Source organism: Pezoporus flaviventris, unplaced genomic scaffold (genome assembly GCF_033815535.1).
Source record: "Pezoporus flaviventris isolate CSIRO_AGI_PZ_B2104156 unplaced genomic scaffold, CSIRO_AGI_Pfla_v1 ptg000045l, whole genome shotgun sequence".
In the NCBI taxonomy this organism is placed as follows: domain Eukaryota; kingdom Metazoa; phylum Chordata; class Aves; order Psittaciformes; family Psittacidae; genus Pezoporus; species Pezoporus flaviventris.
In genome coordinates, this window is record NW_026892593.1 from 3,475,698 (window position 1) to 3,491,517 (window position 15,820).

The window sequence follows — 15,820 nt, forward strand, 5'->3', positions numbered from 1 at the left end:
TGACAACAGGCTGCTTAACATGATGAGCCATGACTACTCCTGACACATCTGGAACTGCTGGCAGCTTGCAAATGACAAACAAACTAAACTGATCCAAACATATCCAGCAATGAAATGAAATACATTCCCTTCCTCATTTCAGTCCAACCTGGTTTCTTCAAACTGCTCAACCCTAGAAAGCTGTAAGAGCAGATGAAATCTGCAGCCCCTCCTCCTTGATTTATCAGGTTCACAGCCAAAATCAAAGAGCCTTACTGACAATTTATGTATCTCTAATACTTCATAGGGCAGATCTTACCCTTGACCTGCCACTTTCTTTAAAAATAACCTTTGCATTTTCATTTCTCCTCTGATTAATTCAGTGGCTGCTATTTTCTGATAGAGTTGGAACAGTCACATTTACTTGTAAATTAACCACTTTTCAGTGATTTCATGTAACAAAACCTGTAGAAACTGCTCAAGCTACTAAATACAAACAAGGTATACAAACAAGGTATACAAACAAGGCAGCCTGACCTTGATAATAAAAAAAACTTACTCTTTAAGCTTTTCTATTTCCTCAGGAGTATACCTAAACAACAGGCAAATAAAAAGACATGATTTTAAACATAAAGCATACAGCAGAAATATTTTTGTTTTACTAATCACACATTTAGTTGCAAGAGATTAAGGAATTTCAGCTATAAGGAACAATCTGACTGAAAGAACATGAAGAACAAATGCCATTTTCCACATTGGTGCATTTCTAAGGTGATCTGCTCAGACATTCCTTATTTGTCAGCAAAATTCCTCATTCTTGGTGATCTTACTACTAAGAACAAAATCAGAATTCTGTGTATTAGTGTCTCAAGTAAACAGCTGTTTTTTTCCCCACCCTTCTCAGCTCACAATCACCCTAAAGCTGTCCATTAAGAACTGAGGTGGTATTTTTCATTTTCAACTACCTTTAAAACTAAAATCTAACATCCTTTTCAGTACTTCTGAATGGCTCCACAACCACTTATGTGCACTGCTTCACAGGTGGCAAACTAAGAGCACCCGGACGAAGATCAACTACCTCAAGGTCGCAGTTCTAGAAAGAAACACCTCATCAGATCCATGCTTGTGTGAAAGTCTTCTAAATTTATCAGAATCCTCTCTACATCTTTTAATTTGTGAATGCCATCAATTTAACACAATTATTGTCAAGGTTGATCTACCAGAATTCAGCAGAGGTGACTTATGATTAAGAAGAGTTAGGTCTGTTTGGCTACAATCTTGTGTGCTCAAATATAACATGTCAAACATTAAATATGTGACCCTCCTCATACCAATAAAACCATGCAGCATTAGAGGTTTTCATACTTTCCAACATGATTTCTGTCATCATACATGCGAAGAACTCTTCTATAGACAGCAAAGAGAGGCCGATTCAGACCCCAAGCTATTGTCCTGTAGAAATCTTTTCTTTCATCTTTTGACATTTCAAATATAATTTCGGTGGCATCTTTTATTCCACGAGTCTAGAAGAAAGCATTAAAAAAAAACAGAAAATCACAAACAAAACACCTTAGATAAAATTTCCTAGAAATCAAGAAGCAGAACACGTATACGTGTATATCAAATGATGCAACTTTCTCTGTATCACAAATACTACAGTCCAAAAGCTAAACTGAGTATGAATTAGCTATTTCAAGTACAAACCCCTGAATACAAGGTTTGGGGTTTTACTCATCACAATGGAGCTCAGGCAGACAGAGAAGCTCTGACTTTAATCCACATTTAAACTGTGGATTTAAAAACTGGTCAAGTAATTCAGGTCAAAAACTGAATTATCAATTATCATTTAGAACATCATGGAAAATAAACCGTGGTGGAATTAGCCTGGGGTCATAAAAGGGAAGGTTGTCAAATTATGCTATATCAATTTATTACATAATTTATTTCTTATCTGAAATAAATTGTTTTTTAACTGTTTTTCTTGTTCTGATGGAAACTCAAAGTAAGCTTGATAAGTATAGAGGAGGGAAGTATAAAAGGAGAGCTTCGGTTTAATTTCATCTTCAACTAAAAATCACTGTATTTCACTTATTTGAAGCAGTGCAAGAAAGCAGGTAAATGGGAAAATAATGAACACAATAAGCTATAGGTAACTCTAAAAAGTTATTTGGCTAGCTTAAAAAAGTCCCTAGATTTAAAAAATAGTATTACTTATTAATAATATTTTAAATATATTATAATATATAAACATATTAATATAATATAGAATTACATTAAAATACTATTTTTTAAATATATTAAAGTACTTTTTGCGGCAGAAATTCTAATACACATGTAGGCAGACACACATTCTACAGCTAATACTGAGGTTTTTATACCAGTAAAGACTAAATACAGGGCTTTTTCTGACCCACAAATGAATGATGGTGAACCTGTAATATCCAGCCTATATATATTCAGCTTTAAGGACTCGGCTCAACTATTCTCAGCTGTAAGCCTAACACAAATATGACCTATGGGTAATTATCACTGTCAGCATGCTAACTGCAGGCCTATTTTTACACTGAAGTCTGACACCGATATATTAAGGGGAAGAAAGCAGATCCTGACATTCTATTAGTGTAGTAAACAAATACAGATATGGCATCAAAGAAGTCTGCAAGTTGTATTTAATGCTTTGTAAGGAAAATTATCTCTACCCCTAGCACAGTATTTTATCTGTTTTCACCAAAGGTTTCATGAATCATGTATATTCAGAGAGAGGGATTAAGGCACTTGAGCATCCTGACAGGGAATTCTAAAATGGATTATATTCAGTACACAAATTAAAAGCAATGTTACACTCACTAGTCTTAAATCCTGTGTATGGATACAATTTTCTTATGTATTTCAAATGGGTAACGACCATTTCTACTACAAACGGCTCAGCATTACTTATTGCATATTCTGGGAAGTCCTAAAGAAAGCTGGTTTCTAGCAGGAGCTGCATCACCATGCCAACCAGCCGACAACATACTCTAACACATACCTTTAAATAACGCTCAATGTTACTCATCAAAATATCTATTTCTTCTTTGGACCACATCCCTTGCTTCCACTTATGGCCTGAAAATAGAAATGACCAACTAATTACTGAAGTCAAAGTCAGCAAAACAGCAAGAACAGAAGGATCAGAACACGACCCTCATTACTGCAATTAACAAAGAGTAATTTTAGCTACTTAAACTAACTAGAATATCAAACAGACATTATTTCAGAACTGACAAACAATCCCTAGTAACTGTCAACTAAGTTTAAATGCGAGTCAAACCCCTCTTCAAACACATGCATTTTTAGAAAGCCAGAACATCAATTCCTCTGTGCTGTGAAGTCACATTTTCAGTCTCTCTCTCCAGCCACAAGCAGCAAACTTCTGTCTTTAAACTGACACCTGTACTTTCCATGCACTCAAATGATTCCAGAAGCTGGCATTTAAATTTGTCACTCTTAATGTTACTTGAGGACTTAGCAACAACATGGGGTTCTTATACGCCTTACCACTTCTCAACGTCTGTGTGTAGCGCTACCTACTGTGAGTGCTTTACATGGAGATAAATGCTCTACCTAGTTTATTCTGACAAGATGGTCCCTATCTGTCTCATTTTTATTTTGTACTGGGAATAACACCAGTGGTTACAGTTAAGACAAAGAATCATGGTAACTGTTCTATCTCTGCCTATGCCCTTAGTAACTACAATGCCAGTTAAGCTTTCAAAGCAAACCCGATGGACTTTATTATTCAGAGAGAAATTTTGAAACCCGAGGTCTATCAATAAAACATTAAAACATTTCTACCCTAAATTTATACTTTTTTCCTTTATACTTTTTAAATCTCTTTTTTCTCCTCATACCGTACTTGATATTAATGGTCACTTATAATTAAGATAATGGTGGTGACCCAGTTTACATACTTGTGTGTGCTGGCTACCCGCCTATCACTGCTCAGAAAAATCAGGGTACTTCCTTCTCAGCCTGCTAATTACCAGAGCTGAGAGGCAGAACACACCAAGAGCCTGTTTACTCAAATCCAATTATAATGGAAAGTCCAGGCATTCTTACTAATTTTGTTGGAAGTGATGAGAGAAAACTCTTTCCTGTGTGCCTGATGGCTTCGATCTCTTCTTCCAAAGATACAGGGACAGAACAATAATCTACTGCTGTTGCCAATTCACACATCCATCCAAGCACCCGAATTGACTTAAAGGGACACTGGTAATCTTTCCAGGGAATAACCTGTAATACCCAGCTATCTTAGGAAAGGGTATATATTTTGCACTTCATGTGTTTGCATATGCAATGCAGAGATTATTATAACCTGGCCACAGGTCTTGAAAGAAAACATTATCAGGTGGAGACTGCTATAAAATGATGAGCTCAGGCAACACATGTCAAACTCCCAGCTATTGTAAAGGAGGACACATACTGGGATTCCTCCACAGCTGTGACAAAACATGGAGACCCCAAGAACAGTTCAGCTAGTATGGACTCTCAGATATTTTTCTTGTTGTATTTTATTGGCGATGTCTTCCTTAAATTATTAATCTCTTAATTAGAATCACCGTATTTAGTGCCCTTGTTAATTCATAACTGTAAATGCCACCTGTGATATATGGCATGTTGTATGCCTGTGAAACAGTTAAAAATGCAGTCTCTAATATATTTAACAAGACCTATCAAACCTGAGGCCATCATGTCAAATGAAAACACTTACTTATTTCTCTGACAAATCATTAGAACATCCTCCTCCAGTCACAGCTGAGAATGTGCTGCTCCCAAAGTTCTTTACCATCCACTACTGAAAAGATCATAAGCCCTGTGTTGCTTGTCACCCTAGAGCACAGGAACTGTAGCATGATGATTTTCCACTACTTCCACCAAGCTGCATCAGTGCTGTAATGCAAAGCGATCTCTCTGCTATCTCATCTCTGCCCCAGTCATTGGACTGAACACTGAATACCTCTGAAGCTCTATAAATGTAATAAATGAGGATAGAGAAAAGAGGGAGCAATTATTTGTTAGCTGTTATAAGCAACTGTTGGTGCACACTTGGGATAAGGGAGTGGTCAGTGACAAGAATCACTTGACTCCCTTTCTTTGATTTTTCTATATCCAACACCCAGGTTCCCTGTGCCTCACACTCATTTTTTCATTTACTCCGCAGTACAATCAGCCCTCTGGAGCTGAATTTGCTGGGTAGAAGATCATTTGCTTCTGTGAGAGAAAACCATTACTTTTTTTCCTAAATTCTTTTAGTAAACAAGGGAGTTGCTTTGGACTGACTGAAAAGGTTTAGATTCCCTCCCCCCCCCCCCCCCCCCCCCAAAAGAGGAAAAGTCAGGTTAAGAAACATAGTAAAGACTGAGGAATCTGGAGAGGCAACATGTCTTCATTTGACACTAAGTTGTTTCTTTAAGTTTAGAAAGGTACTTCCCCTGGGGGAAAGAAAAAAAAGCTCTGAAGTTCAGCAACTATCAGATAATTGCACAGATATGTTTTTAAAAGGGAGGAATGCCAATGGGTTGGCAGTTTTAGGAGTAGCAGAGATTATTTCAGTAGATCTTGGTCTGCATGATCCCTCTATTTCTGAAGCAACTCTGTGCCAGAAACTGTTTCTCATATGAACTACAACACACAGCCCAACTAATAAACCCTCCGTGAGTGAAGATGTATTCACCTGAGCACAGATTCTTTTCCTGGTGTAACCCCCTTTTCTGACTACAGTTTCCCACCTCCTAACCAGGCAGAAGTGCCAATGGAGCAAGCACAACTGTCTTCCCCAACTGTGCCAACACGTTATAGAATGAATCACAGCCGGCTTTGGGTTGGAAAGGACCTTAAAGCTCATTCAGTTCCAGCCCCCTGCCACAGGCAGTGACACCTTCCACTAGAGCAGGCTGCTCCAAGCCCCTGTGTCCAACCAGGCCTTGAACACTGCCAGGGATGGGGCAGTCACAGCTTCTCTGGGCATCCTGTGCCAGTGCCTCAGCACCCTCACAGGGAAGAACTTTTGCCTAAGAGATCATCTCAATCTCCCCTCTGTCAGTTTAAAGCCATTCCCCCTTGTCCTATCACTACAAGCTCTTACAAAAAGTTCCTCTTCAGATTTCTTGCAGGCCCCCTTTAGGGATTAGAAGATTGTTAGAAGGTTTCCCCTGAGTCTTCTCTTCTTCCATCTACAGAAGTTCTCAACCATGGCCACTAGAATCCCTGTCACCCCTGCAAGTATGACCCCACTTTATCTCCAAGTGTTCCAACTTCCTTCTTACATACAAGTGTAAAAGCAATGGTGACAACTTTACACATTAGATCTCTCACCATTTTAAGAATCAGTCTACTCAAATACCTCCACAAAAATAGCCATACCAGAGATTATGTTATATAACCTGAAAATGTTACGTGATGTTTGGAGTAAGTTACCTTTTCACAGTGTGGGAGAACTGCATTTGACCTACCTTTATTTGTTAGAGAATCCTTATCCTCTTTGGTTGTGAACCAGGCTTGACTAACAGCTGACACTTCTTCATTGCCCATTGGGGAGATTTCATCCAGCTGTTCATTCTGAAGAATCTTGAAAAGACCAACATGAAATCATCCACTAAGATCTCCAGTTCTATCACCCGTCATTTAGAATGGTGGCATAACTCGAAGGCAAATGAAACCAGCACACCTCACTGGCGTGCTGACTGCTCAGAAAGCACCACTTTTTAGATATGGCATGAGAAATACATTCACCGCTCAAACACTAGAGCGAGATTTAGCATTTTAACATACAGATATTGTGAGAATTAATTTGGTGACATTATTCACCCTGTTTAGTGTACAGTGAATAGGATGAGTATCACTGGCTTTGGTGGAAAGAGGACTATGTCCAGCATCTCCAATCTAGAACTTTCAGACATGGTACATTCACAGTCAGAACTCTTTGTGTCGCTGACAAGACAACGCATATTTAGGCCTGTTATAAGGCATAATGACAGAAACAACATATAAACTTGTCTTCCATGCAGATCATAGAGTATAAAATTATCAGTGGAGGGTTACATCTATTACTGTTTACTGTACTGCTCTTTGGGCAGTAAGGCACATTGCAAATAATCTTCTTCAATCACATTCCCATGGAACAGCGTTTTACAACAACATGCATGCTCAAATACATTAGTTTCATGCTAAATGTTATTAATTTAATAAGCCCTCTCTGTTATTTGTTTCCCTTTTGTTTCAATTTAAAATTAAGCTGTACATCAAATAGGTCGATTCTGAAGTTTTACTGTACCTGAATCTGAGTAACAGTTCCTTCATTAATGTCATCTTCAGCTACCTCAGTGGTAGCAGTCATGGTCACCTCGAAGCTCTGATCATTTTCTGAAACTTCAAAATTGGTAAGTCAGTTGAATGACTTTTATAAATTGCTACTTTTGCACTGAATGAGAGAGGCTTTATTCAGTATTTATTTAATAACACAGTAAAATCATCAAAATTATTATTAGCTGTTCCTCTTAATAAATTTAAATAAAGGTTTTGAAACCTTCAGTTTTACACTACAATTAAGACTTACTGTGAAACATGTAAATCAAAGGTGTTTGATTTGATTCAAACATTTGGAACAGAATTAATGCTTCCTTTTCAGCCCTATCTTTAGTGTTACCCGATTACTAAAGGGCAATGTTCAAATCTTTCAGCTGCATTCTTTTTCCCCAATTTTCCTTCAACAACGTGATAATGCCTTTACTTTTAAGGAGTTTCTACTAAGGTCCACCAAATAAACAGCCACTCTAGGTACTGTAAACTGGTATTTTAACTTGCCAGATATGGTTTTGCCTTCCTTGGCAGATTATACTGAACTATCTAATATTTAATCAATACACAGCTTAGCTTTTGTACAACAATCTCTACCATATAACTTCATATTACAAAACATGGAAATACTAACTGTACTGTTTGATCATTAAAACAAAACTGATCACTTTTGCAGGAGGAGAGTATCTAGTTTGCTGTTCATTCACTTCAACTCATTCAATGCACTGTGCCTGCAGGCCTCTCTCTGTAAGGCAGGCTTAGTTTACCAGTACTGTACAGATAATGATTGCTGCATAATCATCCAAGGCTCTGACATGTAGAGACAATACCTAAGTATATGAAAAAAAATTCAAAATAAAATATGCAAAATATTCTATTGTGATCCGAAGAGGCCACTTTTAACCTTCACCAATAGAAACACATGCTACAGGAGTACATGAAAGACTTACTTGGAACTGCAACAACAGAAATGCATGGGGTGGAATCATCAAGGCTTTGATCATCCTCTGATAAGCAAAGCCTTTTGTGCGGAGGTTCAGTGCTGTCTTCAGAGTCTACTTCATCAGCTTGTAACAACAAAAACACACATGGGTTACTTTCTGTTAATGAAGTGTAGCTTTGGAAAGAGTTCTACTAACAAAGTGGACCAAACCAAAAGGTAGAAGCAAATGCAATAGGTTGGTTTGGTGTTTTACTACTGCCCAGAAACTTAGTGTAAGTTTACAGGAAACAACAGTTCACATGCTTTCTTCAACATGCATTTTCTGTGAGACTCTCTTTGTAAATTCTGTCCATAGTCCACCACACACAAACCAGTACCTGACATCTACAGAAATCTGGGTACATGCTTGGTTGTAAGAACCCACTTCCACTGAGGTAAGTCAGAACAGATACATCCTTGTTGGGCACACACACACATAATTCTGTGATTTACACCTATTTTGATACTTTATCCTTTTTAAAACAAATGAGAACTAACTGCAGCACAATAATCTAAATCCAAGTAGCTCACAGAATTTGGAGACAGCTAAATATGATGGTTGGACCAATGGAAAAAGAAGGAAAAACATTATGCAATACAATTCTATACCATTTTGAGGGCAATGAAGTATAAGGTTCCCTTCAGTGTCCTGAGTCAAAGTCACAGAGTTCACGGTTTCTACTGTCACTGTGTCAGACTCTTCTTCAACTGTGCTCATACTCAAACCTGAAAGAGCAACACACACATTATTTTTCTGCAGTCAGCCTCCCCCTTTGACCATAACACTGCTTCCTTTACTTCAACCAGCAGCAGCACGCGCAGAGAGTGATAAAAGTCTGTCCTTTCACATGAAAAACTCCATGGTTTAAGACGTTCACGTGCCTTTACCTTTCCTACATACTTACACACTGCAAAGGGTAACATCAGACAGCCTCAGAGCTACTTTTTCACTAAAATTATACCTAAATTCCCTATTCAGGACTATTTGCAATCTATTTGTTTTAACGCAAACATAGGCTATTGCTTTTCCAGCATTTCTAAATTCTCCACATCTGATTCTTTTTGTCTCACTAATATTTGTTCCACAGCTCATTTTACTATTCTATAACCTGAGAAATATTTTGTAGTGTCATACTACTCATAGCTGCACTATTCATAGATTGCTAAATTTCTTCCATGCATATAGCCAAATGTGGAGCTAGTATTTTTTCTTTAGCATTGAAACAACGCGAGCAACAGAAAAAACTGAGTGCAAGCAATCACCAGTGTAAAAAATACCTCAGAAAATAAGTTATCCATGATAAGCAGCATACACTGAAGTCAGTAAACAGGGGCAATACAAAGTGCTTCTGATAATCTCATTTCCACTTAAAAGCAAGATGAAGAAACGCAAAGCCTGTAAGAACTTCAGCGTAAATGAAGCACTAATTTGAGATAAAACTAAAGAAAACCCCACAAGGAAGTTCTAATCCACCAAATACAGAAATTGACATTTCCTGCTGAAGAAGCAAATGAAATCACATCTAAAATATCCAGAAGCTTTGCAATGATTTTGCCAGCTTTGAGCACCTGGGTTCAGGGACTGTCCTGGGCAGAGACTTCCAAACAGAAAATACTGGTTTTCCCTTGAAGTGCCAAGTCTCTTTAATATGTTTTCTTTAATATGTTAACAACTGAAAAAAAAGTCTTTTAACTTTTATTATGAAGCCAAAATAGTGTTATCAACATTTTTAACTTATGCTGTTCAAAAACCATTGACTATAGCTAAAACAAATCGTAATTACATTACAAAGCTTCCATGTAAAAGGCAGGGACACCCATATATCCATCCATAAATGGGGTTTACAACCTGGATTTTAAATCCCTTGTGTTAATAATACTGCTTGAGCAGGAAATTATTTAACTTTTAATCAGAAAATGTGTTCTTTGGTACTGACAATTCCCAAGAGGAGTGTTTTCTTGGAAGGTTAAAACTACTGCCAATCTTTCAATAAAATTACTTATCGCCTCTCAAGCTTGGTGAAGGTTTGGCACATCTTTAAGCACATGTAGTGACTGATTCCTAGAATGAAGTGATGTTACCCTTCTGAACACATAAAAAAATTCAGATACCATTGACATTTTACAAACTTACTTTCACATCTACCATCAGCAACAGCTCCTTTGCCACACAGAAGTGTAGGAGGCAGTAACTTCTTCAGGATTCATCTGCTTCTGAGTTGTACAGCCCCTGTTCTACCCTTTACTAGAACTGATGTTTGCTGCACGGCTATAGTACTGCCTTTGAGAACCAAGAAAGCCATCCTTAACTGTAAAATCTGAAGACAGAAATCCAAAGTGTTATAGCTAAATTAGCAGACTATAACTATTTCAACTCAGTTTCGAGTTACTCATTTAGCTTTTTGGAAGAGAACAAATCAGATCATTCTGGAGGGCCAAAAGAAATAGACTGTTTTTTTACATGTTTGTAATGTACTTTCAGAGTAACTTGTGCTACAGGCAATGCTTTAGTAAAAAATCCCAAAGTTCCTGAAATGGCATGGAGGATTCTTCTTTAGTTTTAAATTAACAGAGTGTGGTAACTATTTTTCTGGAAAGCCTGCACTTTTTTTCTGAAATAAGCTGAAAGCACCTATTTTACTTTTTGCCAATATAAAAGCTTGAAAGACATGAGATTTACTTTTATAAAACATGTTATGTCAAACATGTACTTCACCTAAAACTGATCTAGAAGCAATGGAAAGTACAGCACTATCCAGAGCAGAAGATACAGAAGACCATTCCTTCTTTTTATTAAAAGAATGCTGAAAACTGAATACAGAGATAGCAGAGCTGGGTCATTCTTCCACCAATTACTCAAGACTTGCTGAGAATCAAAGAATATGTTTATAGGATTAAGCTCCCAAATCACAACTAGAGAGTAATTAGGGTTGTCTGTCTGCATTCTCTCCCTTGCTGATTTGCCATGTTAGAAAAGGACACAGCATCAAAGGGGACCTGGCATTTTCATCACAGGTGGGGAAGAAGATACACCACAATCAGCAGCTAGTGCTGACACTTCCATACAATCAGAGCTGTTAACAGAAGGAAACAGACAATAGGCTGAGGCACCACATCTAACAGCAGCACTGACACTCCTGATCGAGTTAGATGCCTACACCCATCATCTTGAGCTCCCAGGTACTCCTTATACAGCACAGAAACTGTGGACAGCACGTTGTTCAAAGAACTGTGACCTCCTCAGAAGCATTCCTTGATGTAATTCCTGGACTGAATAGGGTTTTAGAACTTTCTGCTAATCTCCTAAGAACAATATATCCCAACAGTAAGTGCAGGCTCTCCTGAAAATCACAATATTCTGTGTTAGATACTTGAGATTTAGCACATCTCAAGTTTTCTGAGTAAAGGTAATAATAATATAGGCAATATTATACTTAATAATCATAACCAAGCCTTGATAAAAACTCAGGCCAATCCTTAGCCAAACCCTTGATTTGAGTGGAAAATTCTCCATCATCCATTATTGGATATGGACTTGGACCTCACCTGAAAACTGACTGCAAAGAACACAAGGAGTCAAGTCAAAGTCAAATGAGTATTTTCACCATTAATTTTTATTCATTAGACTACACAAATAGAAGAAACCCAAAGGAAATGAACAAATGTGCTCTTTCAAGATACATTTACACCAGGACAGCTAACTCTTGAAGACATGAATTAGTAACTGAAAGGTAAGAAACTGGAGCAACTGCAGTGGTTTTTCTTTGTGAATAGGAAATCTCCAGATAACTTCACCAAGCTGGCTTTTGAAAATGCATTGCTCTCTATTTGAAACAAAAAGCTTGTTTTCATTTTAAATGTGGGACCCAAGATCTTTAATCCTTGATCCAAATACATTCTTCATAGAGATACTGATCTACCACTAATATTTTATGTTCCGAAGGAGGATGGGAAGGGAACACCGTAGGATGTACATATACTATCAGTATGGATGTGTATTATGAAATGCAGTGAAGATATCATCACCTTAAATTTTTAAGATAGCACCTCAGAAGTCGAATAAGCATTTTTTGCCTTGTTAGATTTTTTTGGGGGTCCATTTACCAAACCTAACGTTTTTAAGAGTTGCACTGCAATTTTAAACGGGTTTCAACACACATCCAAACAGAAAGGATACCTATAAGAATCATTTAATACAGAATTCCAATACAAATTTTCCACTAAAACCATGTAACACAGGAGCTCTTACTTATTTGGGAAGCATGCAGCAGACTTGGGCAGGAAAAAGCCCACAAAGCTGATTTTATACCAAGTTACAAAACAGTTTAATGCAAAATTCCTGTACTCTAAATCACCTTCATTAGGCAGATGGGTTTGATCATTCTGTGTGCTCTAAAAATTAAACACTTCTAAGAAATAGTGTTTTTACCCTTGCAGACAGAATTCTGTCATTATGGCTCATTAACTGAATGTTATGCCTAATCTTCAATGGACTCTTGTAAATCTTACATGAGGCTATATTCAAGGATCTGTTCTCTGCACTGGGCAAAACATAAAAGTTTACTCCGCTAAATCCTACAAAAAGCAGAAGTTGAAATTAAGGGAGGTTTCCAGCTCTTGAGGTATTTAATTGGAACAATCACATGGAATGCACTGGGATTTCAAGGTGTTCATTCAAGAGTAACAGAGGAAACAATGTAATTACAGGACCTCATATTTAAAGAAACCTGAATGTTTATTCCGTATCAAGTCAATACTTCCAATACATAATCAGTTTTTACTATTCAACCAGGGCCAACTGTCTTGTCCTGTTATTCAACAAAAGCCCTTTTCTCCACACTGCTCAGATTTAAAATTCCACCAGACAGAAATGATCTTTAACAGCTGCAGTAAGACACATAAGAAGGACCAAAGAGATCAGGGATCAAACACAAGGATGCAAGACCCGAGTTGGGAGACATAAAAAGATTTATTAAACTGTATTAGCATGAGATTACAGCTCTTCAGGAACAGTTACATTCTACTCATCAGTTATGCCAGTTTATTTATTCCATCACAGAAACGGAATATATGAGAGGCAATGGGACAAACTGTTTTCATTTGCACAGGTCAAATTTTGGCAGAAGTTCCAGCCTATCCATTGATATTTTCATAAAAAGCACTCAGCATGCTTCAAATCTCACACAGGGAAAGAAAAAAGAAAGACAAAACCCCAAAGTTGTAGCTCTTTCAAAACACAGAAAGTTGCAAGTTTTCAGTTACAGAAAATGACTCTCAGGCACCAAGTTATGACTATGGATAAATATCTTATATTCTTTCTCATTCATGTAGATCGAGTTTCATTCTAAGCATTCAACTTCTTCACCTTTATAAACAGGCAGAAATTCAGCATGCAATAAAACATTAAAAGTTGATTGTTATCCTAAGATTGATAAGCAAAGCCAAAACTCTGTTGCTTTCTGATGGACAGATGAGCACAGAATTTATGCTCCTAACTTATGTACTATTAGAGTATGTAAAATACAGACATGGAGGTCTTTGTCTCCTATAAACCAGCTTTTAGAATTTTGAGTGGTTCAGACAAAACCCAGTATTTTTTAGGCATTCTAATTAAGGAGTTTTAAGGCTCAGCCTTTCTGGTAAGTGACAAAGCATCACCTAGAAAGTTTCAATAAGTGTCAGTAAAACAAGCATGAAATTGTCATTATTATATTCATGTGGCTTGGTGGAAATGAGAATCTGAATCCCACTTCAAAGCCTACACCTCCTGCCTTTGCAAAGGGATTTCAACTATGCTGTCAAGAAGCCAACGTACATCTCTGGCCAGAGCAATGCTGGCAAAAGCAAAGCGTTTTCTAGATTACTTCCAACACTTTAGTTACAACGCCAGGTGGGGCTGATCAATGGTGACTGTGAATAAATAAATACAAATACTACCTGTCAGCTGAAGAGGTAACCGGTAGAAGTGTAATACACTGCACTGTGCCCAACCAAGAACAGAGAGACCTCAAAAAAGAGCAAAAAAAAAAAGGAGGAAAAAAAAGGCTTGTCTAACCTGAATCCTTTATTTCGGCAAAACAAAGTGTAACTCTAGCGCAAAAAAAAGCCTGGTAGTGCTTCTAAATGAAACCCGTAATCTTGGCAGAGTTACACACTTCAGACTCGGCTTAAAAATAACGCCTCAAGCAACCTCCCATCACAGCTCTCACAGGAAAGGAAAGATTATGAAACAGAACAGATAAAAAGAGCCACAAGCTTCGGATACCCCAACCACAAAGCCAGCCAGGGGAAATCGGGAGATTTAAAACACGTCCGTGCAGGTGGCCTTTTATCACAGCAATGAAGGGAAAGGAGTTTAAAGCAGAAATAGCAAAAGTAATAACCAAAACCCCGCCGCCCTCCCCAGGGAGCCAAGGTTTGGTAATGTCTCGGTTTTCCTCTATTATGCCGTCCATCCGCCCCCTTCCTCCTGCGCAGCGTTCCCGATGCCTGGCAGCGCCCCGGGAGGGCGGGGAACAACGGCCCGCGGCCCAGCGGAGACGCCGGCGGGTCGCAGCCGTGCGGCCTGCCCTGCCCCAGGCCAGGGCACTGCCCCCAGGGCGGGGCGGCGGCTCCGCACCTCAGGGCCCGCCTCAGCCCCCCGCTGTCCCCCGGCCGCCAGCGCCGCCATTTGGTGCCGGACTGGCGCCGCCGACGCCATTTTCCCGTTCTCTCGGCGGGCAGCGGCGCTGGCTGAGACCGCCACCAGAAACGCTGTTAGCACGGCACGGCCCGGCCCAGCCCGACCGCGGCTGAAGCGCGGGGCCGGACATGGCCGCCGCCGCCCCCTTTTCCCGGTCCCCTCATCCCGCCGCGCTCCGCCGCTGGCCGGCCGCTCCCGGCCGTATCATCCCGCAGGCTCCCGCGCACTTACTTCCTGTTTTGGGTCCGGGCACTTGAGAAACCAGGATGGAGACTCCAAGTACCAGGATGGAGGCGCCGAGCGGCAGCGAGCGGCGAGGGGGGGAGGCGGAGGCAGCGGCGGGGCACGGCTCAGCCAGCCCGCAAGCCCGCCGGAAGGGCCCGCCGCCCGCCCAGCCCGGCGCTTCCGCCCTGCCGCGGCGCCACAAAGCGCGCGGCGCTGGGGCCTTGGCGGAGGCGGCGGCGGCGGCGGCACCACAAAGCGCACAGCGCCTGCCTGTCCTCGCTGTGGGGGAGGTAGGTGGGAGAGGTGACCCACTCCTCCCCACGCGGCGCTAAGGGGAGAGGAGCGCTGCGGCCGCGCTTCATCACGGGTCGGGGCGCGTTTACCGCATGTCTGAGGAAAAACAAAACAAGTAAGGGGAATATTAGAATGAAAAAAAAAAAAAAAGAGCCGTATTCGCAGCCCAGGAAGCCAACCGTATCCTGGGCTCTGTCAAAAGGAGCACCAGCTCCAGCAGGTCGAAGGAAGTGATCCTGCCCCTCTACTCTGCTCCTGTGAGACCTCACTGTGTACGATTCTGGTGTCCTTAATGTAAGAACATGGAACTGTTGGAACATATC

General features: G+C 39.8%; 1 protein-coding gene across 5 annotated transcripts in view; it reads right to left on the bottom strand.

Moving 5' to 3' along the window:
• DMTF1 (cyclin D binding myb like transcription factor 1) overlaps nucleotides 1-15,407 on the bottom strand; it is a 29,751-nt gene extending 14,344 nt beyond the window's left edge. The window contains exons 1-8 of one of the 5 annotated variants that reach the window (XM_061467262.1): nucleotides 15,210-15,407; nucleotides 8,906-9,022; nucleotides 8,265-8,384; nucleotides 7,292-7,386; nucleotides 6,471-6,585; nucleotides 3,008-3,084; nucleotides 1,345-1,502; nucleotides 539-571 (exon numbers count right to left, since the gene is read on the bottom strand). In XM_061467262.1, coding sequence (XP_061323246.1) covers nucleotides 539-571; nucleotides 1,345-1,502; nucleotides 3,008-3,084; nucleotides 6,471-6,585; nucleotides 7,292-7,386; nucleotides 8,265-8,384; nucleotides 8,906-9,014 — 707 coding nt within the window. In that variant the 5' untranslated portion in view covers nucleotides 9,015-9,022; nucleotides 15,210-15,407. The remainder of the gene's footprint in view (nucleotides 1-538; nucleotides 572-1,344; nucleotides 1,503-3,007; nucleotides 3,085-6,470; nucleotides 6,586-7,291; nucleotides 7,387-8,264; nucleotides 8,385-8,905; nucleotides 9,023-15,209) is intronic. The other 4 variants (XM_061467259.1, XM_061467260.1, XM_061467261.1 and 1 more) reach the window with 4 other exon arrangements.
• Between the last annotated feature and the right edge of the window lie 413 nt (nucleotides 15,408-15,820).